Here is a 25,053-nt window from a genome sequence, read left to right as displayed (position 1 = left end):
TAATTCACAATAGAAAGATCTGACATAATTGAACAGAACATAATGTTAGTATTTGTAACCTAAAGGTGTTTGTTTAATAACTAAAATGCAAAGGAGGATGTCCACCGCTACACTGTGCAATTCAGTGGTAAGAAATAATTCAAGGTTTTTTTTTTTTTTTACATGCCTAGGTTGTGTTATTGAGAATAATTTACTTCAGTATTTAATTAGTGGAAGTTGATTTGTTGTAATTAGTAGTTATACTGGTTAAAAGCTCATTGTTATATAAAAAAATTTTTGTTGAAGCTATAATTAGGTCTCATTTGAGGAGATTGCTGTATATGAATATAAATGTAATACACATGAAAAAAATCCATCAGGATGTATGGAGAAGAGAATGAAAAAAAAGCAATGGAAATAAAAGAGAGCTTGATGAATATAATGTTTTATTGAGCAATTGCACCTTTTCAGAGACAAATGGGAGCTTGTGACAGTGAATGTGAAGATTTTCACTCTGCTGCCTCTTTGCTCTGAAAAAAAAGGTACACAAATAAAAATATCTGTACGAATATAAAATGGAACAATTTATGGTCAAATAAAAGCTTTAAAATGTAAGCATATCTGAAAAATCATTTGAGAAAAATTACCTTCCCAGCATCACGGCTCTTGACTCTGAGCTTGTTGACCTGAGACTCAGCAATGTCAGCACGCTCCTCAGCCTCCTCAAGCTCATGCTGCACCTTTCTCAACTTGGACAGGTGAGTGTTTGCTTGTTCATCCTGCAAAGTCACATCCGTTTAGATCAGGAACTTAATATGTTCACAGGGTGTTTACAGTTCTCAAATGAGATACTCACAGCTTCTTCAGCCTGTCTCTTATAAGCCTTGACCTTCAGCTGAAGCTTGTCAACCAGATCCTGCAGTCTGTTGAGGTTCTTCTTATCCTCCTCAGTCTGCAGATAATGAACAAGGATCAGACTAGAACATAATCATAATTATAGTGACCTGAATTTTATAACACTTTTTTTTTTTTGTACCTGGTAGGTGAGCTCCTTGACTCTCCTCTCATATTTGCGGACACCTTTAACAGCATCAGCTCCACGTCTCTGCTCTGCCTCAACTTCAGCCTCAAGCTCACGGACCTATAGAGAGTGGGAGATATTATTAAACTCATTTCACTCCAAAAGTTGTTTAAAGATGTTTAGAGACTTCACACTGTCCACATCAAGACTGTGAACATTAGAATACAGGCGAACATCAGAATAAAGGCAATCTTACTCTTGACTCCAGTTTCTGGAGTTGTTTCTTTCCTCCCTTCATGGCCAGATTCTCAGCCTCATCCAGACGGTGCTGCAGGTCCTTCACTGTGACCTCCAGATTCTTCTTCATCCTCTCAAGGTGAGAACTGGTGTCCTGCTCCTTCTTCAGCTCTTCTGCCATCATTGCAGCCTTTTGCATTAATACAGAAAGTCATTAGATCCACATTTTTTTAGTACACAAGTGTCTTTTGAAACATTTGGCAGCTACTGTTGCTCACATCAGTGATGGCCTTCTTAGCTTTATCCTCTGCATTTCTGGCTTCCTGTACAGTGTCATCAACTTCACTCTGGATCTGAACAAGGTCAGCCTCAAGCTTCTTCTTGGTGTTCAGAAGACTTGTGTTCTACAAAATTGAAAGCAACAGTTTGGACAATTTAAATGGTGCTCTCAATTTCCTTAATTTCATTGTAAAACAAAAAATGCCCTTACCTGAGAGTGCAGCAGCCCAACACGCTCACTGGCGTCCACCAGCTCTTGTTCAGCCACTTTGCGGCCTCTCTCTGTCTGCTCCAGAGCAGCTCTCAGCTCCTCAATCTCAGACTGCATCAGAGTGTTTCTGCGCTCCACCATGGCCACCTGCTCCTTCATGTCGTCCTGTCCTCTCTGGGCATCATCAAGGTGCAGTTGGGCATCCTGAACATAACAATAGCTTTAGAATGAGCTTTCAATGTGCTTTCTGGTGACCTTAACCTAACAAAAGTTAGATTATACAAACATATTAATACATCACAAAGTCGAACAGAAATCAAATACCTTGAGTTGTCCCTGAACGTTCCTGAGCTGTTTCTGGGCCTCAGCAGCCTGGCGATTGGCGTGACTCAGCTGAATCTCCATCTCATTAAGGTCTCCCTCCATCTTCTTCTTGATTCTCAGGGCATCATTCCTGCTTCTGACTTCAGAGTCCAGAGTGCCCTGCATGGATTCAATGACTCTCTGGCTGTTCCTCTTGATCTGCTCCATCTCCTCATCCTTCTCTGCAAGCTTCCTGTCAATCTCTCCCTTGATCTGGTTTAGCTCAAGCTGGACTCGAAGAATCTTGGACTCCTCATGCTCCAGTGTACCCTATGACAAATAAAGCAACATTTAAATATCAAAATAAATTTATTCATTAACAACATAGTGTGATGGTTCTAGCAAGAATTCCATATTGATCTTCAGATACTCACTTCGGCTTCTTCCAGGGCGGTCTGAATCTCTGACTTCTCAGTCTCCACTGTCTTCTTGGCCTTTTCCAGCTCATGGATGCTCTTACCAGTCTCACCTATCTGCTCTGTCAGATCTGAAATCTCCTCTATAGAAAGAAAAAATATGATCTGTAATCATAATCACATGTGTTTACTTTGTAAATCTCATTTAGAATTAGAACATTGAAGTCTTTTCATTCTTCGTTTCTCAGTCGGTTTCATTCTTACGCTGCAGATTCTTGTTCTCTCTCTTTAGGGTCTCCAGCTGATCCAGACTCTCCTCATAGGAGTTCTTCATCTTGAACAGTTCAGTGCTGAGTGAACGAGCCTCTTTCTGGGCACCTTCCAGCTCTGCCTGACCTTCCTCATATTTCTGCTTCCATTCTGCCAGGACCTTTGGTGGAGATATTTCAGGATCAGGTTCATTTAACTTGTAGCATGCTGAAAAAGCCCAGACTACTTTTTGAAGTTAATATCACAGAAAGACTTTTTTTTTTTTTTACCTTGTCAAAGTTCCTCTGTTTCTTGTCAAGGTTAGCAGCTAAACCATTGGCCCTCTCCACATCAATCATGAGGTCTTCCACCTCACCCTGGAGTCTCTGTTTGGTCTTCTCCAGAGATGCACATTTGGAGTTAACGGCCTCAATTTGTTCCTCTGCCTCTTGCAGACGCTGAGCCAGCTTCTTCCTGTTAAGTAATACATATTATTTTGAATTCTAATCTATAAAATAGCTGTGAAAATGTAAAATTGTATACAATAATATACATACTTGGACTCTTCAAGCTCCTCAGTGCGCTGGATGGCATCAGTTTCATATTTGGTTCTCCACTGAGCAACCTCACTGTTGGCCTTTGACATTCCCCGCTGCAGCTCAGCCTTTGCCTCTTGCTCTTCCTCAAACTGCTCACGGAGCAGGTCACAGTCATGACGGGCTGATTGCACAGCATGGGCCAGTGCGTTCTTAGCCTAGGAGACAAAGTCACATAATATTAGCTTTTCTCTACAGTAAAGTAATTGACAAGTATGTGCATGTATTGATTATGCTGTCTTACCTTAACCTCCTCTTCAATATGCCTCTTAAGCTCCTCAATTTGCTGAGTGAAAGCTTGTTTGCCTCTGGTGAGTTGAGAAACCAGAGCCTCCTTCTCCTCCAGCTGACGGCCAAACTCACCTGTTAAAATTTTCACTATGTCAGCTCTATTCAAAATAAACCATTTAATAATATGAGAAAAGCATTTGCTACACAATTAGGCTGGGGACATTGATTACATCATCATATGATGCAGTTGTGACCTAATAGTCAGAGATTCGGACTTTTAACCCAAAGGTCACAGGTTTGATTCTCAATACCAGCAGGAAATTACTGAGGTGTCCTTGAGCAAGGCACCTAACTAAGGCCTCTAGTCAATTGCTCCCTGGGCGCCGCAGTGAATGGCGGCCCACTGCTCCGTGTATGTGTGTTGCTGATGTGTTCACTACTCATAGCTCCTAATGTGCTAGCACTAACTTGGATGGGTTAAATGCAGAGGACAAATTCTGAGAACGAGTTACCATACTTGGCCTTCATGTCACTTCACTTCATTTATTTTATAAAAACATAATAAATGAGCATTGAGAATGAGGTCAAAGGATCATGTGAATATGTTACATGGAGGATGATTTACTTACACTAATTGTTTATCTGCATTTGTTAGTGGAGAAAATAAAATGCTGTATTATTTTGTTTGATATTTTTGAGATATTGTGCCATAATTTACCATTTTCAGTTTGAAGTCTTGCTCTTTGAGCACTGAGGTCATTTATCTGGCGAATGTTCTCATCATTCTTGGACTTAATTTCACTAAGTTGGTCCTCAAGTGTGCGGCACATCTTCTCAAGATTAGCCTGTAAACACAATCGATTTGATTCTTAAGAATCTTAACCACATTTGTTATATTTCCAATTTTTAAAAAACAACATTCTCAAACCTTTGCTTTGGCAACAGCCTCCATGTTGCTGGAAAGATCATCGATCTCCATTTTGAATTCACTCTTCTCTTTCTCAAGCTTCTGCTTGACACGCTGCAGGTTGTCGATTTGCTCTCCCAGCTCGGCCACACTGTCTGCCTGCTTCTTGCGGAGGGCAGCGGCAGTAGCTTCATGCTGGAGGGTGGACTCTTCAAGATCACGACGCAGCTTCTGGAATTCAGCTTCACGCTTCTTATTCATCTCAATCTGAGCAGCAGTAGCTCCTCCAGCCTCCTCAAGCCTCTCACTGATCTCCTCAAGTTCCCTGGAGAGATCAGCTCTCTGCTTCTCAACCTTGGCACGAGCAGCGCGCTCAGCCTCGATCTCTTCCTCCAGTTCCTCAATGCGAGCCTATGGTGGAAAGTAATTCATGAAATCTTATTAGTCTATATTTTACCTTTACCTTTAACAGCATTCAAAAAAAAAAAAAAAAAAAAAAAAATACCTGAAGCTCCTTGATCTTCTTTTGGAGTTGAGCACCCAAAGATTGTTCATCTTCTATCTTGCTAAGCAGCTGGCTTGTTTCAAAATCTTTCCTGGGGTTGTTCAACAATAAGTAGTTTGTAAAAAACAATAACACATCAAATAATGTTTTTAAATGTTTTTAAAAGATTTCATGCTTTAATTACTTTTTTATTTTCTCCTCAGATTGCTGCTTGTCATTCTCCAGGTCCATGATGGATTCTTGGGCTAATTTCAGGTCTCCTTCAAGCTTTCTCTTGGCTCTTTCCAGGTCCATGCGGAGCTTCTTCTCTTGTTCAAGGGAACCCTCAAGCTACAGGACAATGTTATATAAAATATATCATTTTTGATCAAAGCAAAAAAGATAGTTGATTTAATGAATTAATGACATGTTTAAATAGAAACTCACATCATCAACTTGCTGCTCAAGCTTTGTCTTGGATTTGGTCAGGGTGTTGACTTTGTCCTCCTCGGCCTGAAGATCATCCAGTGTCTGCTGATGTGCCTCTTGGAGGGCTTTCTTCTCCTTCGTAAGCTTGGCAATGCTCTCATCTTGAGCTGCCATTTCCTCAGTCAAGTTCTTAACCTGTATGATTTTTTCCAAATAAGCTTATATTTTATTTGAACTATTTTATATAGCTTATATATTAACAGAGATTAAATCTAATCTTAGACCAACTCAATCTCCAACCTTATTCTCAGTGGCATGTTTCTCCTTCTCCACTTTAGCCAAGGTGAGCTCCAGGTCATCAATGTCTTTCTTCAGCTCAGAGCACTCATCCTCCAGTTTTCTCTTCTTGGCTGTCAGTTCAGCATTGATTTCTTCCTCATCTTCCAGTCTCTCAGTTGTCTCTTTGAGTTTAGCTTCAAGCTGGATTTTGCTTTTGATCAGACCCTCACACCTCTCCTCAGCATCTGAGAGATTCTCAGATTCCTGTTAATAACAGATTGCTATATCATTGGAAACAACATTGCTCAATTTAATGGAGCCTAAATTCAATTCAAGAATACTCACAGATGCTACTTGCAGCTGCAGATCATTTTTCTCTTGCAGCAGTGCTACCATCTTCTCTTCAAGCTCCTTCTTTTTGGCTTCAGCCTTGGCAAGATCTACTTTACATTTTGCAAAGTCCTCTTTCATGTTTGCCAGCTCTTTCTCAGTTTCGGCACTCTTCAGCAGAGGCTTAATCTTGTAGTAAACCTTCATCCATGGCCAGTGTTTGACATTCATGAATGAGCGGATGTTGTATTGGATGGTGTAAATGGACTCCCTGTGAATAATTCATCATTAAATGACATAACCAGTGTCACTGTTTACCGTTTGTACAGTTACTATTGATATCACCTTTATTCATGCAATACTCACCTCCTTTCCATCATCTTTACAAACTCCCTCCTCATCAGGTAACCACGGCAGAGAGCCTGAGTCATTGTGACCAGAGTAGCCAGTTTCTCATCACGCATCTCCTCAAGAGTTCCCAGAAGACCAGCTTTGAAGAACACCTGAATTCATGTAAAACAGCCAATCAAAATATATTGATTTACCTGTATAGGTTAAATGATCATGATCACTGAATCTTTGAAAGTTGTAAAGCTGAATATTAACCTTTGTGGTTCCAAATCTGTACTCATCATGATCAACGTCGATGGATCCCAGGAGTTTCTCACTGGCCTTCTTGTTATCAATAAACTGTCCCTCTGGGATAACACTGGCATTCAGCACCTTGTATCTATGGAAGATGGGAAGATTTATCAAAATGTTTTATATCTTCAAATAAAAAGTCTGCAACAGGAAATTGTATTTTCATGTGGTGTCATTTATACCTCTGCTTGAAGTCACCGTAGAGGATTCTGCTGGGGAAGCCCTTTCTGCAGATTCTGATACCCTCTAATACACCGTTACACCTCAGCTGGTGGATAACCAGGAAGTTCTCCATGAGACCTATAACGAACAATTTACGTAATAAACTTGGTAAATTAACGTTGTTATTATTATTATTACATACATACATTAACATTAAATATTGTCTTAATGTGAGAATATCTGTAAGCCCTTTATTACTTTACCTGGAGTCTTGGATTCATTGGGAATCAGACAACGCACAAAGTGAGGGTGGGTGCTCCTTAAGTTTGTCATGAGCTTGCCCAAGTTCTCCTGTTTAATCGTGAAAAGATTTAGCATTCTTACTCACATTCTCTCAGTTGTTGATGTATTATTTTTCTGACCTATAGTCAAGAAGCTCATGTACAGTCACTGCTTTCAATTGCATAATTATTCACATTTGGTCTTTAACAAACACATACTCTGAACTGTGAAGACACGGTCTGCATGGAGCCACCCTTCTTCTTGCCTCCCTTCTTGCCGCCACCAGTCTCTATTCAGATAAAGAGACAAAATAACACATATAAAGTAATCGAATCAAAGTTTGGTTAAAATTATGTACATAATACATACCCTCAACAACAGGTGGGTAGAGAGTAGCCAGCAGTTTGACAGGAGACTTCTGGTACAGCTGCAGAACAGAATCATTCAGTGGATCCTTGTTCTTGTCCAACCAGCCAGAAATGTTGTAGTCCACAGTTCCAGCGTAGTGAACCAGGGAGAAGTGGGCTTCAGCCTTGCCTTTGGCAGGCTTTGGTTTCTGGAAAGCATTATTCTTGCCAAGATGCTGATCATATAGCTTGTTCTTGAAGGAAGTGTCTGTAGCCTTGGGGAACATGCACTCCTCTTCAAGGATGGAGAAGATACCCATGGGCTGTTTATAAAAGAATGTTGTTTAATTATTACAATTTTAAGATTTCAAGCATAGAAATTGGAAATGAATAAGTTCATAAACTAGTAAAAACCTTCTCAATGAGCTCAATGCAAGCAGCCAAGTCCATGCCGAAGTCAATGAACTCCCAAATAATGCCCTCCTTCTTGTACTCCTCTTGCTCCAGCACAAACATGTGGTGGTTGAAAAACTGTTGCAGTTTCTCATTGGTGAAGTTGATACACAGCTGTTCCATGCTGTTGAACTGGATGAAGAAACAGAACCATTTACTGACTTCTGAATATCACTCAATGTGCCATTAAAAAGAGAGAAAAGAATCATTCTTACATCAAAGATCTCAAAGCCAGCAATATCCAGCACACCAATGAAGAAGTTTCTTTGTTGTTTTGTGTCCAACATCTGGTTGATACGAATGACCATCCACAAGAACATCCTCTCATAGATAGATTTGGCCAAGGCGCTAACAGAGTTGTACACCTGTAAGTAGAATAGAGTGGATATTTTATTCTGCTTCTGCAATAATTAGCCAGAACTTTAGGTTAAACACATGGCATGCTGGAAATGTTACTATACCTGTGGCACGGTTTGGCCTTTGGTCACAAACTCATTTCCGACCTTGACTCTGGGGTAGCACAAAGCCTTCAGCATATCAGCAGAGTTCAAACCCAGAAGGTAGGCGATTTTGTCAGCCTCTGCAATTAAAAAAGTTGCCTTGAAAACTAAAACCACCCCTTTCTTTGTGAAAATAGAAATAAGGATCTCTCCATTCAAAGCAATGCATGTTATGACACACATTAGTACAATTTAGTCTCACCCTCTGTGCCATCAGGCTCAGCCTGCTCCTCACGCTGCTTCTGCTTGAACTTCATGTTACCATGATGAAGCACAGCTCCAGTGAACTTGTAGATGCCCATTTTCTCCTCATTAGTAAAGCCCAGAATGTCAATAGCACTCTGTAAATCACAGAGAAGAATAAAATCTATGATTTGCCATATTTATATAGAATATGTCAATATTCAAATAGCAATGACTCACATCAGTAGCATCCAGCTCCTCTTTATCATCAATGCTGGCCACTGTGATCTGACCCTGACTGCACATGGGGAAGTCATAGGGGTTGGTGGTGATGAGCGTCATTTCTGTAAAATACACAGCATTTATGAAAAAGCATCTTACAATATTATCTGAAACATTTAATGAAATATGTGCACCTACCAATCAGCTCAGGCTTATGGTTGGTCATCATCTGGTAGAAGATGTGGTAGCCTCTCTCATCTGGAAGCTGGAATGACACTCTAGACTTCTCCAGCAGATCTGTTGAGAGAATGTACTTGAGTCACATTCATCTGAAGAGTGACAGATAAAGACAAATGTTCAGGATGGATCAATGAAATCGTGTCCACATACATGTCTCAATGTCAGCACTAGCCAGTTTTCCAGATGTACCGAAGTGAATTCTGATGAATTTACCCTGTTTAAAACCAAATAACAAATTATTATTATTATTATTATTATTATTAATGATGATAATATTAAAACAAAATCTTTTGATAGAAAAATCCAACACAACTGACTAATTGAACTACATGTAAATAAAAAGTGGTTAACTTACAAAACGAGAGGAGTTGTCATTTCTCACAGTCTTGGCATTACCATAAGCCTCAAGCAGAGGGTTGGCAGCAATGATCTGGTCCTCAAGAGAGCCCTGTGATGTTTGAAGGGTTTTCAGTTATTTTCATTTATTTTCTATTTAATGACTAAACACTATTTATAGGCATTTCACAAATTCACATATCATGTGAGATGAGTTTAAATCACCATCATTCAAAATAAAATGTATGTAGTTTTATATCTCATACCTGCATTTTGCCAGAACTCTCTTTCTTCTTGTCGCCACCTGACACTGCAACTGTGGCAAAGTACTGGATGACACGTTTGGTGTTCACAGTCTTTCCAGCACCAGATTCTCCACTGGTTTATGAGAGAACAGAAGACAAAAGATGATAAGACATGTGGAAGTTCCACAAGTGGAAAATGTAACTGTTCTCAACAACTCTAATTGAAGGCTTGATACATACGTAATCAGGACAGACTGGTTCTCTCTGTCTGTTAATTCAAAGAAAATAATGTTTAAGCAATTGTTTTATAAAAATATGTGAATGTGAATTTCAACTTTTAAATCAGCAATTTCAGCAATTTAATTCAGATCTCCTAAATCAGATCTTACCAGTCAGCATGAACTGATATGCGTTGTCAGAGACAGAGAAGATGTGGGGTGGGGCCTCCATACGCTTTTTGCCTCTGTAGGCAGACACCACTTCTGCATCATACACTGGGAGCCATTTGTAGGGGTTCACAGTTGCGCAGAAGAGTCCAGAGTAGGTCTGAAATGAGCAGAGATGTGGTCAGATTGCAACAACACAGACAAAATTCACTTAAATGCTTTTTTATTTTGTTTCAGAACTTACATAGATCATCCATGCAGCATAACGCTCTTTGAGGTTATACAGCACAGAGGCTTCATTGAGATGGGTCATCATGGCCATGTCCTCAATCTTGTCATACTTGGGAGGGTTCATTGGGTAGACGTCATCCTCCTTTACTGTTTTCTCCTATAAATGTGATCAATCAGATAATAGATAGACAATATATAAATATATATATATATATATATATATATATATATATATATGTAGGACATTGTGCAATATGAGCATCTTTTAAAATATACCTCCTTAGTGTCAAGCAAAATAACTGTGGCTTTGCCACCCTCTTTGCTCTTGATTGTTCCCTTGAGGTACAACTCTTTTGCATCAGCCACATAGCAGGCAGACTTGGCATCAAATGGTTTGCTCTGAGCCTCGATTCTCTCTTTCTCAGGCTTACGAAGGTAAATGGCAGCCTTGCCATAAATGGCCATCTCCGCGTCCGTACTCATGGTGGCGGTTTACTTCTGGAATTTAAAGATCAGAAGAAAAAATTACTCTTATAACATTAATGTGGCTTTTTTTCCCCTATAATCCTTAGAATTACGGTTACCTACAGTCAATCCAAAAACAATATCCTTTTTTATCCTTGATTTCTGAACAGATATTTTTTTTTTTTGCTAGTCTTGTATTTACAGACATTAACATCAATTACCTTTCCAATCTTCCACAAGTACTGATGAAATCCCTGCACCCTGTAATATGAAGATATTGAAAATGAAAGCTGTGAGTAAAGATTTATTATAAACTATTAGCAACGTATATCTTCAATATTTTCATTTTAATTACGTTCAACTTGAAAATCTAAATTCCACTTAATTTCTTTGTCTGAATAGTTTTCTATGCAAAATGTCAACAGTAATATTCTACAGAAAGACATGCTATGGTTCTCTAACCTAATCTAATCACTGCATACTCCCTGCAAAGAAATGAATGACCATCTCACCACAAACGCAAACTTGGCTGGTCTTCTGAATGCAAAGGTCTCCCCTCCTGCCCCTGGTTTTTATACTGCATTTGCTGTGCCAGCAATGCAAAAGTTAAATATGGCTAATGCCAAATATGGCTATTTGAGTCAGTCTAAGTTAAGGAATCGATCTGATAAACCATTTGGTGTTTGCGAAAATGGAAACAGTAAAGGTGTAAATAAATAACTACCACTTTAGGATATATTGCCAATTTTTTTTTAGAATTCTTTAAAGAAAATTATTTTACTAACCTCTAGCAGAATATGTACCAACAGCTGTTGTGTACAAGTGTACACATTTTTGTCTTCAACTAAAACAATTTATGAAACAATACATAGGCTACATATTGTATTTAGAGATTGTACACTGAGGCCTTAAACATTTTTAAAAAAATGTATAGAACATGTTTGGCACATATGACACATGAAGCAGAGGTAATACGTTGAGTCTTTTTTTAGGCTTGCTGGACCATAAATTTTTTGGCATGTATTCAAGTTATGTGTTGCTTCATCGACATTGGTCTATGTGTGAAGATCCTTATGTATGGTGTAAAATGCTTTTTTAAATTATTATTATTAATAAAAACACTTGATTTTTCAACTATTTCAAGAGCTAAAAAGTTAAATATATTATGTATATGTATTTAACAATGGAATGCAAAACAATAAAAAAGCAAAAAACAATACAAGGTTATTAAACCACTATCAATTTTACTAGCTATTAGTATTAAACATTATTATATTAAATTATTTGCAATATTATGTGATACCAATTATGATAGATGTATTAAATTTATTAAACTAAACAGTCATTTATGTGTTTTTTTTAGCTATGTTTCTTAGATCTAATATCTTTAAGGGGCACACTTTCTATTTATGTATAATATTTTATTTATGTTTATATTGTATTGCTTTATTTGGATGGTTTGCATTCCACTGATAAGATAATTCAGCTCTCCTGGTCTGGTTTATACAAAAATTAATTTGATGAATAATAATGTATATATATTATATATAATATATATATATATATATATATATATATATATATATTATTATTTTTTTTTTATTTTTTTATTTTTTTTTTATGATCTTGACATAAGTTATTTTCTCGTGATCTTAGTTGCGATTACGAGAAAACAATAAAATTAAATAATTAATGGCCTTTTAGGCTTCTGTACCTTTGGATAGTTAAAAACACCCCAAAATTTGGAAACGCCCCCCTTTTTGTTTCGTAGAGACTTGTACTTGGGCTTTCACTACTGATGCTGAAGTATGCCAAAAACTCTCTTGTCGTGCCAGATTTCGCAGTCGGGCACAGTTGCTTTCCCCGTCTAAAGGTCATGACTCCTGACTAACGGTATGGGAAAGAACTTTATGACGACAATGCTCATTGGTTTAAGCAGTGAGTTATGAGTTATTGTTGACATCTAAAATAATATCATTTAAATTACCGATACTTTAGGTGTCTTGTTCATATTGATATAAAAGTAACAGTTTAAATTACATTCAATTTATTTGCGACAAGCACATAGAGTCACGTGATATCCGCCTTTGATCTCGTAGGTGTCTGAAGTGAGAACTGTACGTCTTGACTGCATAAAGTGACTGCCTACTCTCGTTTACGTTTAATGTTTTGTTTTGTTCACTGTCCAACCAATGGTTGATCCTTCACAGCCTGCTAGCTCTATAGTCTTTGAAGATAGGAAAGTCACACGCTTCAGTAAAGTTGAAAAGTGAGAGAGATCGATTTGCTCACCTAAACTTAAAAGGTTAGGCCATAATATTAAACCTGCCAGTTCATTCGTCTATAATATAATTTTGTTCTTGGGTTTATCTAGGCTAATTGCCTCCTCTTTTTTATTACTTTTTTTATTAGACTTACCATATACAGTAAAAGAGCTTGTGCTGACATCAACAGATGCCGTTGGTGCTTGTCCCTGTAAGGAACTATTTATGGCACCAATGGAGTTCACTGTCTGGCTACTTTGGGGGAGCTCACATGAGTGCAACTAATTTTAAAATCTTAAGTATTTTGATGATACCAAAAAATAGCCTATTAATTTGTGTGCATTTCTTACATCAATGTCTGTAATCTGAGCCTTACCAAAGTCCCTCATAATTATATTAATACATATTTTTTTTTAGTTTAATGAAGTCTAATAACTTTTAATTTAGTTTTTACATGTTGTGCATATGCAGTAATCTGAACTTTCAATGTGTAAACTGTACATTTGATAATTAGAATTACTGTACCTTAAACAGCATCTTTAAATACTTTTAAAAAGTTAACTTACTTATTTGGCTCAAATAACGTGGACTAGTAATTGAAATTTTCTCTGTTGACGTACCTAAAAATGAAGATCACAATATATTATGATTTGAGCTTAATGTTATAATTCCAATGTTTCACAGATGGAAAAGCACTTACACGGCTACTCGTTTACTGTCTCACTCAAATTAATTTATCGTCGTCTTCAAGGTATAATTACTCATAGATGTGAGATTAATTATATCTGTTGGCGTGGGGTGGGATAAATTTGAAAGATTTTGACATTATTGAACAGATGTTCGTACATGTACCGGAAAGGTGTTTGTTTTCTAACTAAAATGCAAAGAAGGATGTGTCCACTACTTTATACTGTGAAATAATTCTAAAATAATTAATAATTGTTTATTTTAATTATTTGTAATAATAAAAAATAAAATAAAAAAATAATTAATTAATTAAATAAAAAAAATTTAAAAATCACAAAAAGTTGTGTGATAAAAGGTTTTTGTTCTTGTCAATTTCGAAATGATTGAGATGGCCAATCAAATCAAAGTCTGGCCTTACTGTTCACAGAAAACGTACTCGGTTACTATCGTAACCTCGGTTCCCTGAGAGTTAGGGAACAAGTATTGTGTAGCTATAGGCAGTGGGGAAACGTCTCTGGTTACTTACGTAACCTATGTTCTCTGAATAGGGAACGAGACGCTGCGGATAGCGCAGTGGGATATTCTCTGAATGTGCCGATTGTCTGAAGCCCTATAGAATCACGCCAATTCATTGGCTGATGGCGCCCGCGCAATCTGGCTCCGCCCCGACGCTCTTACGTCGCATCATTACATATTCGCGCGCGCCATCTGCTCCTCAGATTTCTCTGCCGAAAAGAAAAACTGTCAGCAGCGCGAGGAGCTTGGCAGCTAACGCAGCATCTCGTTCCCTATTCAGAGAACATAGGTTACGTAAGTAACCAGAGACGTTCTCTTTCATAGGTTCACTCAACGCTGCGGATAGCGCAGTGGGAACAGACTACCAAACTCGCCAAGCTAGAGCGCTTTCAATGACTGGTACATAAAGAGACAACGACCAAGATGAGTTCAAACAGAAAGAACCTGGGAACCCGGGGTCATGTCAAGATCCAAATTATAGAACCTTACAAAAGTGTGCGGAGAGGACCAGCCTGCCGCAACACAAAAGTGCTCCTCTAAAAAGAGCTTGAGAAGATGCCACACTTCTGGTGGAATGTGCTCTAATGCTAAGAGGTGAAGGTAAGCCACGCACCTCGTAAGCCAACGAGATAGCTTCTGTGACCCAGTGAGAAATCCTCTGCTTTGATGCAGCAAGCCCACGGCGGCCAGCACCGAAGCAAACCAGAAGCTGGTTAGATTTTCTCCAACCGCCTGAGCGGTCTACATATATCTTAAGAGAACGAACTGGGCAGAGCAAGTTAAGCTTCCTATCTTCCTCAGAAGAAAATGGAGGAGGGTGGAAAGCGTTAAGGTTAACCACCTGCGAGCGGAAAGTTGTGGAAAGAACTTTGGGGACATACCCTGGTCTCGGCCTCAAGGAAACCTTGACCAAGCCAGGAGCAAAGTCCAAGCAAGACTCGCTAACAGAAAGAGCTTGTAAGTCTCCTACCCGCTTTAATGAGGACAAAGCCAACAAAAGAGAAACCTTGAGAGTCAGAATCCGCTCCGGAGCTGACTCCAAGGGCTCAAAGGGAGCCTTCGTCAAACCCTCTAGGACAACAGAAAGGTCCCATGAGGGAACTCTAGGGGAGCGAGCCGGTTTCAGGCGCTTAACCCCACGCATGAAGGCCGAAACTAACCTTAGTTTCCCCAGGGGAATCTCGTCCGATTCCCTATGTGCTGCAATAGCTGCGACATAAACTCTGAGAGTGGTAGCAGCTGCTCCAGAAGCAAACTTCTCCTGCAGGAATTCTAGTACTGAACCAACAGGGCAGTTAACTGGACTCCTATCATGTGCTAAGCACCATGCCTCAAAAACCTCCCATTTGGAAGAATATAGCCTCCTTGTAGAAGGGGCTCTAGCACTCGCAATGGTCTCCTGAACGTCAGTTGGGAGATCAGCACTTAATGCTAATGGCCTCTGATCGGCCAAACATACAGCTTCCACATGTCTGGGCGAGGATGCCATATCCTGCCCTGCAGCTGGGACAGCAGGTCCTCCCTGACCGGGATCTTCCAGGGGGAAGATTCCAGCAGAGGAATTAGCTCCGAAAACCATGGCTGAGACGGCCAGAACGGAGCTACCAGGAGGAGGCTGACTCCGCTCTCTCTCACTCTGGCCAAGACCGCCTGGATCAGTTTGATGGGCGGGAAGGCATAGAGTTTCTGCGTTGGCCAAGGGTGAGCGAACGCATCTATCCCTAATGGAGCCGGGGGACCAGCATTGGGACGACTCTTGAGATGCAAAGAGGTCCACTTCCGCCTCTCCGAAAACCTCCCAGATCAGGGCCACTGTCTGGCGGTTCAACATCCATTCTCCCGATCTGAGTTTCTGCCTCGACAGAAAGTCTGCTGCGAGGTTCAGAACCCCTGGAACATGAACTGCTCTCAGAGATAGGAATCTGCTCTGAGACCACAGGAGAAGGTGACGCGCATGCCTGTCCAGGGTGCGCGACCGAGAACCCCCCTGCCGGTTCACATGAGACACCACTGCCATGTTGTCTGTTCTGACAATTACATGGTGTCCCTCCAGAAGAGGGAGAAAATGATGCAGAGCCAGAAAAACAGCTCTTAACTCCAGGCAGTTTATGTGCCAAGAGAGAGTCTCGCCAGTCCAGACCCCACACGCTGGTCTGCCCTCGAAAACTGCTCCCCAGCCGGTGAGAGAGGCATCCGTCGTAATCATCTGGCGACGAAATACCGCACCCATGCTGACCCCTTTCCGAAGAAAAAGAGGGTCCCGCCAAACTGACAGGGCTCGAAAGCAACTGCGCGATACCTTCAGTAGGCGAAGGGTTGGCCCGGAGGGCCGAACCCCTGAGAGCTTCATCCACCACATGAAGGGTCTCATGTGGAGCAGGCCCAGCGGTAGCACGGAGGAGGCCGCGGCCATCAGGCCCAGCATCCTGCGGCAAGTGCCCACAGACACATGATGGCCTAGCGAAAAACGGGCCAAACATGACGTCAGACTGGAAATCCGTGCAGGAGCCAAGCGGGCCTGCATGAGAACGGAATCCATGTTCACCCCCAAGAAAACGGTGCTTTGAGCCGGAGCAAGAACACTCTTCTCCGAGTTCAACCTCAAACCGAGAGACTGGATATGACTCAGGACGATGTCTCTGTGGTGGGTCACTAGCTCCCTGGACTGGGCTAAAATGAGCCAATCGTCCAGGTAATTTAGAATACGGATGCCCTGGAGCCGCAAAGGGGCCAGAGCTGCATCCATACACTTCGTGAATGTCCTCGGGGCCAGAGCGAGGCCAAAGGGAAGGACCCTGTACTGGAACGCTCTTTCTCCAAAGGCGAACCTGAGGAACTGCCTGTGTCGCCGTACAACCTGGATGTGAAAGTAAGCATCCTTTAGGTCTACTGTCACGAACCAATCCCCTGGCCGAATCTGAGATATGATAGCTTTCAGCGTCAACATCTTGAATTTCCCTTTGTAAAGGGCGAAGTTCAGTCGGCGGAGGTCCAGTATGGGACGCAAACCGCCACCCTTCTTCGGGACCAGGAAATAACGGCTGTAAAAGCCCCGTTCGGTTAAATCTAAAGTGTGGATGTACACCATCAGAAAGGATATTCTCCAAGGCTGGATTTAGCATCAGGAAAACCATGATCGCACTTCTGCCGGCCAACGTTAACAAGTAGGTTTTCCACAGGACATTCTAAAATGCTTAACGTGAAAAAAGCTTTTAAAACGCTTAAAATGCACTTTTAGGGGCCGATCACACCTGACGTGTTTTTTTGCTGTGAGAGGCGCCTATTTTCAATTGGTTTCCTATGGCAGCGAGCGTTCTGCGCGCCTGCTGCGCCTCGCGTTTTCGAACCTGAAAAACGCGTTTTTAGAATGTATTTTATCCGCGCGCACAAAAGACTCCAACGGACACAGACAGAGTGAAAGACTGGATTTGTTCTCTCGATCAGGTAGGGTAGAAGTGATTTCAAAACTTTTCAGCCAGTTCTAATTAGATTTTTGGATGCTGTGAAGTGTGAACATGTTTAGCTAAAAAGACTGCCACTCCAGTTTAGCATTTATTGTTGTTTCTGCAGTTAAAAATACAAAGTTGAAAATTCTGACTAACTCTAGTTATTTTAATCATTTCTTTTTTTTTTTTTTTATTGATCTGTCAGGGTTATCTAATCTAACTATTTGTGGCTTGTGTTTTGAATATATGTTCCCCTGCACTTTAGGCATTTTGCACACATTTGCTCCTCATCTTGTGACTTGATTCTGATTTATTTCGTTTTGTATTTTTATTTATTAGAAAGGTATATTCTGTTCTAATTTAACTTAGTAAATTATTTGTTTATTTTTTCGGTGCATCGATGTTGTGCTGTAGCCTACTTAGAGCCTGCTCGCACAGCCGGTAATTTAGCCGATTTAATTTGATTTGCATGTGAAATATAAATCCTGTCTGCAGTGAGGCCTTTCTGGAGTTATTTATGTTATTTCTTAGTTTTATTGATGCAAAATGTATTTATACATTTTCTTCTATATCTTTGTGTGATTTTCTGTACATCGCGGCTTTGAAATGTTAAAGTCCCGCCCCCATACACACTATTCGACTATCAGTCGACTATAGGCAAGACATGACGATTCTGATTCGACTATGAAAATCCATAGTCGGGGACAGCCCTAATATATATATATATATATATATATATATATAAAATGCCCATACATCCATATTCAACCTAATATACTAATAAGACCAGACACCGTCGGGTCTTTTATGTATAAGGGATATCATAACCGGCCAGAGGCGGGTTTTATTAATGAAATGAATGTGTGCTTATGACATTGACATAATATGTAGATAAGACCGGACACCTGTCGGGTCTAAATCATACAGAAAGGACCTTTGCCTGCAGGGAAGGTACCTCCATATTATAGAATTTCACAAACGTAGAAGGCGAGGACCAGCCGGCCGCCGCACAAATATCCTGAATAGGAAACCCAGAAGACCAAGCCCAAGACATAAGGCCATACCTCTAGTCGAATGAGCTCTAGTACCAATAGGGCAAACCTGACCCACTGAGGTATATGCCAGAGAAATGGCATCTACTATCCATCTGGATAGTCTTTGCTTTGTGACAGGAGACCCCTTGGACCGACCACCAAAGCAGACAAAGAGCTGTTCTGAATGTCTAAAAGACACAGAACGCTCCAGATATATTCTCAGTGCTCTGACAGTAGATTAGCCTCCCCATCCTCCGTGGAAGGGGGAAGAGCTAATAAAGTAATAACCTGTGCTCTAAACGGTGTTGAAAGCACTTTAGGCACATAACCGTGTCTGGGTTTGAGGATGACCTTCGAGTCACTGACGCCAAACTCCAAACAGGAGGGGCTCACAGAGAGCGCCTCCAAATCTCCCACTCGCTTGATAGATGCCAGTGCCAGCAGGAGAGTAGTTTGAGATCAACCGACTGGAGCGGTTCAAATGGTGGACCCTTCAGGGCCCGAAGGACCGTGGAGAGGTCCCATGACGGCACAGATGGAGGTCTGGAGGGGTTCATCCTCCTGGCTCTTTTCAAAAACCGTACCACCAAGTCATTTCTTCCAAACGATTGGCCAGTATCGGAGCATGATAAGCTGCGATGGCTGCCACATACACTTTGAGCGTAGACGGGATCCTACCCGCGTCTAGCAGCTCCTGTAGGAAGGAGAGCACCACTGGTACCTCGCATGACATGGGTTAAACTCTTATCAGACGAACCATCTGAGGATTCAGGAACCACTCGCCTAGGGGAGTGTTGCCCCGTGACAGCATATCCGCACCCATGTTCAGGATGCCAGGGATATGTGCTGCTCTCAGAGATTTCAGATTGACTTGCGCCCAAATATGGAGGTCTCTTGCCAGGGCGTACAGGCTACCCGACCTGACACCGCCCTGGCGGTTTATGTATGACACCACGGATGTGTTGTCCGTCCGGACTAACACCTGGTGTCCCCTGATGTTTGGCAGAAACGCTTTGAGGGCCAAACACACTGCCTTCATTTCCAGGCAGTTGATATGTAAGCTCTGCTCCGTGGTCGACCAGAGGCCGGAGACAGGCTTGCCCTTGTGCAACGCTCCCCAACCTCGGTTGGATGCGTCTGTGAAAACCACTTTCCAAGTGGAAATCACCCCCAAGCTCACACCCTCGAGGTACCAGTCTTGAGCCCACCAGGGAATCAGGGTCCGTAGACAACCGTGATTCACCGTGACATACATGCTGCCTGACCGCCATGCACGGGCTGGCACACGGCTCTTGAGCCAGTGCTGCAGTTGGGCGCATACGCAGTAATCCCATACGGAGTACTGATGATGCAGCTGCCATGAGACCAAGAAGTTTCTGAAACTTTTTCAGGCGTGAGCACTCGCCTGCCTTGAAGGAGGCTGCGAGTTGTTGAATAGAGAGTGTGCGCTTTGTTGTGAGCCGCGCTCTCATAGTTATAGAGTCGATAACTGTGCCCAGAAAGATCACACTCTGGCTGGGACTCAGTTTGCTCTTGGATACATTGATTTTGAGACCCAGACATTGCAAATGGCTGAGAATCAGAGCTCTGTGTTGTAACAGTTCGGTTCTCCACTGAGCTAGAATCAGCCAATCGTCTAGATAATTCAGCACACACACCCTCGAAGCCTCAGGGGAGAAAGCGTCCATGCGTCCATGCACTAATGTACGTGGTGCTAGAGACAGGCCGAACGGCAGAACTGTGTACTGATATGCCTGCCCCTCGAAGGCGAATCTCAAGAATGGCCTGTGACGAGGGGCTATTTGAATGTGAAAGTAAGCGTCTTTCAGATCCACAGTAAAAAAACAATCCCCCGGGCGAACTTGCGTGAGGATTTGTTTGATAGTCAACATTTTGAATGGCCGTTTCATGAGAGCTTTGTTCAAATGTCTCAGATCTAAGATGGGTCTGATACCGCTGTCTTTTTTTCGTAACTAGAAAATAGCGGCTGTAAAACCCAGAGTGCTGTAGCGCGGGGGGGGACAGACTCTATCGTCCCTTTTGCTAACAGATTCTGTATTTCGGAACGAAGCACGTGACACACGCTGCTTCTCACCGAAGTCTCTACAACCGGCTGAAACTTTGGGGGTCTGCGAGCGAATTGGAGCGAGTAGCCTCGCTTTATTGTATTTATAACCCAACTCGACACACCGGGAATGGCTTGCCAGGCCAGGGCTCGTGTGGCTAGGGTTTGACACATGTTTTGGGACAGGCCGCCTAACACAGGGGGACCTGATACCCACGTATTGTGATTTGTGCACATACTGAGTGTTGGGCTGACTATACAGGCTTTCGCCTGGGGTAAAGTCAGGGAAGCAACTGGGAGGGGTCGCCTAATGAAGGGGGACCGTGAACCCGTGTGTTGTGTGCTTGAAACACACTCTTCTTGTGCTTTATTTGGGTCGCCGTGAAAACGGCGTTTGTTTGCAAAGGCGCGCACAGTGTAGCGGGCCTGTTTACAGTAATAAAATCTCCAGCCGCCCGAACTAAACAGGGAGCTATGAGAAGTGTCCTGGGCTTTTTTGAGGGTGGTCCGGCTAGAGCGAGACACGATCCCTCCCTTTTTTTCCCCCGATGCTAGGAGGTAGCCGGAGGCCTGGGATCCGACGTGCCGATGGGATGAGGGCCCTGGCGTCGAGGCAGCGGGTAGTGTTTAGCATCAGCCGCAGGGCGGGGCTGAGAGGCCTGCTTGGCTGGTTTCGCTGGCTGAGGAGAGGGCGTGGTCTTGGGCCTGCTCGAGGCTGAGCTGGAGCGCTTAGGCAGGAAGTGTCGCATTGCCTGGGACGACTTCTGTGCCTCAGTGAACCTTTCAGAAAAGCCTTTCACCACCGGGCCGAAGAGGCCGGAACTGGAGACAGGGGCATCGAGGAATGCTGAAGAAGAGCATCGAGCATCGTTCTATCCGCGTCCTTGATCTCAGTCAGCGTTAGCCAAAGATGGCGCTCGAGCACGACCAGGTTAGCCATGCTCCTCCCGATAGCTTGCGCAGTAGCCTTGGTAGCACGCAAAGCTAAGTCCGTGGCGCTCCGTGGATCGCGGAAGGACTCGTGTTCTGGACCAGCCTCGTCCATGGATTGGAGGAGTTTGGCCTGGTAGACCTGCAACACTGCCATAGTGTGCAGGGCCGAAGCAGCTTGACCGGAGGCGGTGTAGGCGCGTCCAGTGAGAGCTGAAGTGTTTTGCGGCACGGCTTGACAGGGTGCGCCGCTCTAGTTCTCCAACTAGCACCAGCCGTCCAACCGACTTCGAGGAGGCTCCTCGGCCGAGGACCGCTCAATCCCGAGGTCCGCAACGGCCTTCATGAGGATCCGCAGCATCTCCGCGTCAGAGTTAGTTCTGGTAGCTGCGGCGCTGGCGCCTGACTGAGAAGTGATGGCGGGGTCAACCGAGCCCGACCCATCTTCCTCAGAAGCAGCAATGGAGAGGCTGTCGTCGCGGTCGTCGATAGATCTGCCGAAAGAGACTAGGCCCACCGCGTGTGAGCGGGGGCGCTGATCTCCCTCGAACAGGACCGGAGACGGTGTCTGGGTAGGAGAAAGCGAAGCACGCGTGGACGTGGCCGGCGTGGGTTCGCTAACATCCATTCCCTCAGGTTGACGTTGGCTGCGGCGCTTCTTTTTCCTCGCCAAAAGTAGAGCGGGAAAAGGAATGGGCGGGAGAAGCGGCGTCGCCATCTTGCAGAGCGGCGACAGGGGAAGACGACTTCTTAGTCGAAGGCGAAATCCGCTGAAGGGCTGCACACTCTAACTGTAGGGCTGGTTTCAATGGCGAAAGGCTTGCAGAGGACTCAGAGACGTGAAGTATGTCGCTAAAGGAGATGAATCTGCTATAATGGCTGTTTCGGGGGATAATATAGGCTCGGCCCGCGCCCCCTTGGCGGGCTCTGACGTGTAATGGCGTGATGCTAGCTCATTGGCGCACACAGAGGCGCCCGCGCCATTGGATGGGCAGTTGCCTCAACACAGCCAATGAGTGAGCCAGACACTCACTGTGCTAGCTGTGCAGCTGCAAAATGCGTTTTACATTTTAGGCTTCAGAATTTTGAGGAAAAGGAGTTTGCCCACTGCGTATAGCTACGCAATACGAAGTGACCGTTCTCGAAAGTGAACGAGTGTCCAACGCAACACTTTAGTTTTAACAGTTTACGGTAAACAATTTATGGTAAAATAAAAGCTTTACATTTTAAGTATGTTTAAACATTTATTTGAGTAAGATTACCTTTCCAGCATGACGGCTCTTGACTCTGAGCTTGTTGACCTGAGACTCAGCAATGTCAGCACACTCCTCAGCCTCCTCAAGCTCATGCTGCACCTCAACTTGGACAGGTGAGTGTTTGCTTGTTCATCCTGCAAATTCACATACAATACAATTATATCAGTAACTTATTATGTTCACAGGGTTCATATTATGTTCTCAAATGAGATACTCACAGCTTCTTCAGCCTGTCTCTTGTAAGCCTTGACCTTCAGCTGAAGCTTGTCAACCAGATCCTGCAGTCTGTTGAGGTTCTTCTTATCCTCCTCAGTGTGCAGATAATGAACAAGGATCAGACTAGAACATAATCAGATTTATGTGACCTGAATTTTACTACATTCTTTTTGTACCTGGTAAGTGAGCTCCTTGACTCTCCTCTCATATTTGCGGACACCTTTAACAGCATCAGCTCCACGTCTCTGTTCTGCCTCAACTTCAGCCTCAAGCTCACGGACCTATAGTTAGTGGGAGATATTATTAAACTCATTTCACTCCAAATTTTTTTTAAAGATGTTTAGAGACTTCACACTGTCCTCATCAAGACTGTGAACATCAGAATACAGGCGGACATCTGAATAAAGGCAAACTTACTCTTGACTCCAGTTTCTGGAGTTGTTTCTTTCCTCCTTTCATGGCCAGATTCTCAGCCTCACCCAGACGGTGCTGCAGGTCCTTCACTGTGACCTCCAGATTCTTCTTCATCCTCTGAAGGTGAGAACTGGTGTCCTGCTCCTTCTTCAACTCTTCTGCCATCATTGCTGCCTTTTGCATTAATACAGAAAGTCATTAGATCCACATTTTTTTTCCAAGTACACAAGTGTCTTTTGAAACATTGTGCAGCTACTGTTGCTCACATCAGTGATGGTCTTCTTGGCTTTATCCTCTGCATTTCTGGCTTCCTGTACAGTGTCATCAACTTCACTCTGGATCTGAACAAGGTCAGCCTCAAGCTTCTTCTTGGTGTTCAGGAGACTTGTGTTCTACAAAATGGAAAGCAACAGTTTGAACATTTTGAATGATCCTCTCAATTTCCTTAAAGCGGTCATATGATGCGTTTTCATGTTTTCCTTTTTCTTTATGTGTGTTTTTTAGCTGTTTGTGCATGTATAAGATCTGCAAAGTTACAAAGCTCAAAGTCTCCTACAAAAAGATTTATTCTATATAAAAGAGAAGGCCGATCCAGACCTAGCTAAAACACCTCGATCGAATTCTCCCTCACCGACCTACGTCACTCTGTGGAAATATTTGCATAATACCGCCCAAATGCATACGCAAAGAAAGAAAGCATGGCGGTTGTCCTAGTAGTGTTGTCATCGCCATGTTGTGAGACGGTGTGTTTTTATGCGAAAGCAAAAGCAGCACTTTATTTGGCCTTCCGAAAGTGGACGCAATTAGGAATCAGTGGTTAAGATTTATTTACAACACTGTTCCAGAACAGTACAACCCAAATGTTTGTGTTTTTGCAGCGTATTTTACAGAGGACAGTTTCCTGAACCTGGGAAAATTCAAGACCGGCTGTGCACAAAGACTATTTCTAAAAACAAATGGGGAATTTCAAACTTTGCTTGGGCCATCTGGTGCTTCTAAATTAGAGCCTGCAAGTATGTTTTATTATTTGTTAAAGGGGTCATATGATGCGATTTCTTGTTTTCCTTTTTCTTTAGTGTGTTATGTAGCTGTTTGTGCATGTATAAGATCTGCAGATTTACAAAAGTCTCAAACCCAAAGAGATATTCTTTGTAAAAGTTGTGGAGTCATGTCGTGGAGACGCTGTGTTTTTTGTTGCGAAAGTTTGGCCTTCCAAAAGAGGACACAATTAGAAGACAGTGGTTAAGCTTTATTTACAACACTGTTCCAGAACAATACAACAAAAATCAGCAATTATGTCCACAATGATATAAAACTTTAGCAGTATGATATGTTCTCATCCAGTCACGCTGGCAAAGTTGATCAATCAGCTTGGTCATCTGCTTTTTCCGGATCAGATTCTGGCTCGAATTGATAACTTTAGAACCAACATTATCATCTGTCATTATTGCTTTGAAAGCTGATGTTCCAAATATGGTAAGGAGCGTGACATTTCCGTCACACGCTTAAGGTATTCAGGCCAATCAAAATGCACTCGATCGCCGGCCAATCAGAGCACACTGCACTTTTCATAACGATGA

The 25,053-nt window shown here is 42.6% G+C and overlaps 1 protein-coding gene across 1 annotated transcript; it reads right to left on the bottom strand.

Annotated features, from left to right (window-relative positions):
- Positions 1–416: 416 nt before the first annotated feature.
- LOC311294051 (myosin heavy chain, fast skeletal muscle-like) lies at positions 417–11,193 on the bottom strand. Its single transcript, XM_084414699.1, has 41 exons — positions 11,158–11,193; positions 10,867–10,906; positions 10,457–10,678; positions 10,194–10,337; positions 9,953–10,109; positions 9,804–9,831; positions 9,585–9,696; positions 9,338–9,430; positions 9,133–9,196; positions 8,941–9,039; positions 8,761–8,864; positions 8,540–8,678; positions 8,299–8,417; positions 8,053–8,202; positions 7,799–7,969; positions 7,407–7,707; positions 7,256–7,326; positions 7,019–7,106; positions 6,776–6,893; positions 6,558–6,681; positions 6,318–6,454; positions 5,967–6,222; positions 5,643–5,885; positions 5,361–5,537; positions 5,119–5,264; positions 4,935–5,025; positions 4,451–4,840; positions 4,241–4,367; positions 3,536–3,654; positions 3,253–3,449; positions 2,986–3,169; positions 2,711–2,876; positions 2,465–2,589; positions 2,052–2,360; positions 1,728–1,931; positions 1,516–1,641; positions 1,257–1,427; positions 1,016–1,120; positions 836–931; positions 627–758; positions 417–509 (listed from the first exon to the last, which is right to left on the bottom strand). The coding sequence occupies exons 3-41, from the start codon at positions 10,661–10,663 to the stop codon at positions 489–491; spliced, it is 5,811 nt and encodes a 1,936-aa protein (XP_084270825.1). The 5' UTR covers positions 10,664–10,678; positions 10,867–10,906; positions 11,158–11,193; the 3' UTR covers positions 417–488.
- Positions 11,194–25,053: the final 13,860 nt, after the last annotated feature.

Source organism: Rutilus rutilus, assembly GCF_951802725.1.
Source record: "Rutilus rutilus genome assembly, chromosome: 7".
Classification (NCBI taxonomy): Eukaryota; Metazoa; Chordata; class Actinopteri; order Cypriniformes; family Leuciscidae; genus Rutilus; species Rutilus rutilus.
Note: the sequence above shows the minus strand (reverse complement) of the source record. Positions and strands in the feature narration are given on the sequence as shown.

What these genes read in the sequence shown, in the direction of transcription:
- LOC311294051 (XM_084414699.1), bottom strand. Translation starts at nt 10,663, where the DNA reads ATGAGTACGGACGCGGAGATGGCCATTTATGGCAAGGCTGCCATTTAC. An exon ending in AGAGAACAAGAATCTGCAGC is followed by an intron (nt 2,590 to 2,710) that starts GTAAGAATGAAA and finishes TTCTTTCTATAG; the next exon opens with AGGAGATTTCAGATCTGACA. An exon ending in AGAGCCGTGATGCTGGGAAG is followed by an intron (nt 510 to 626) that starts GTAATTTTTCTC and finishes CTTTTTTTTCAG; the next exon opens with AGCAAAGAGGCAGCAGAGTG.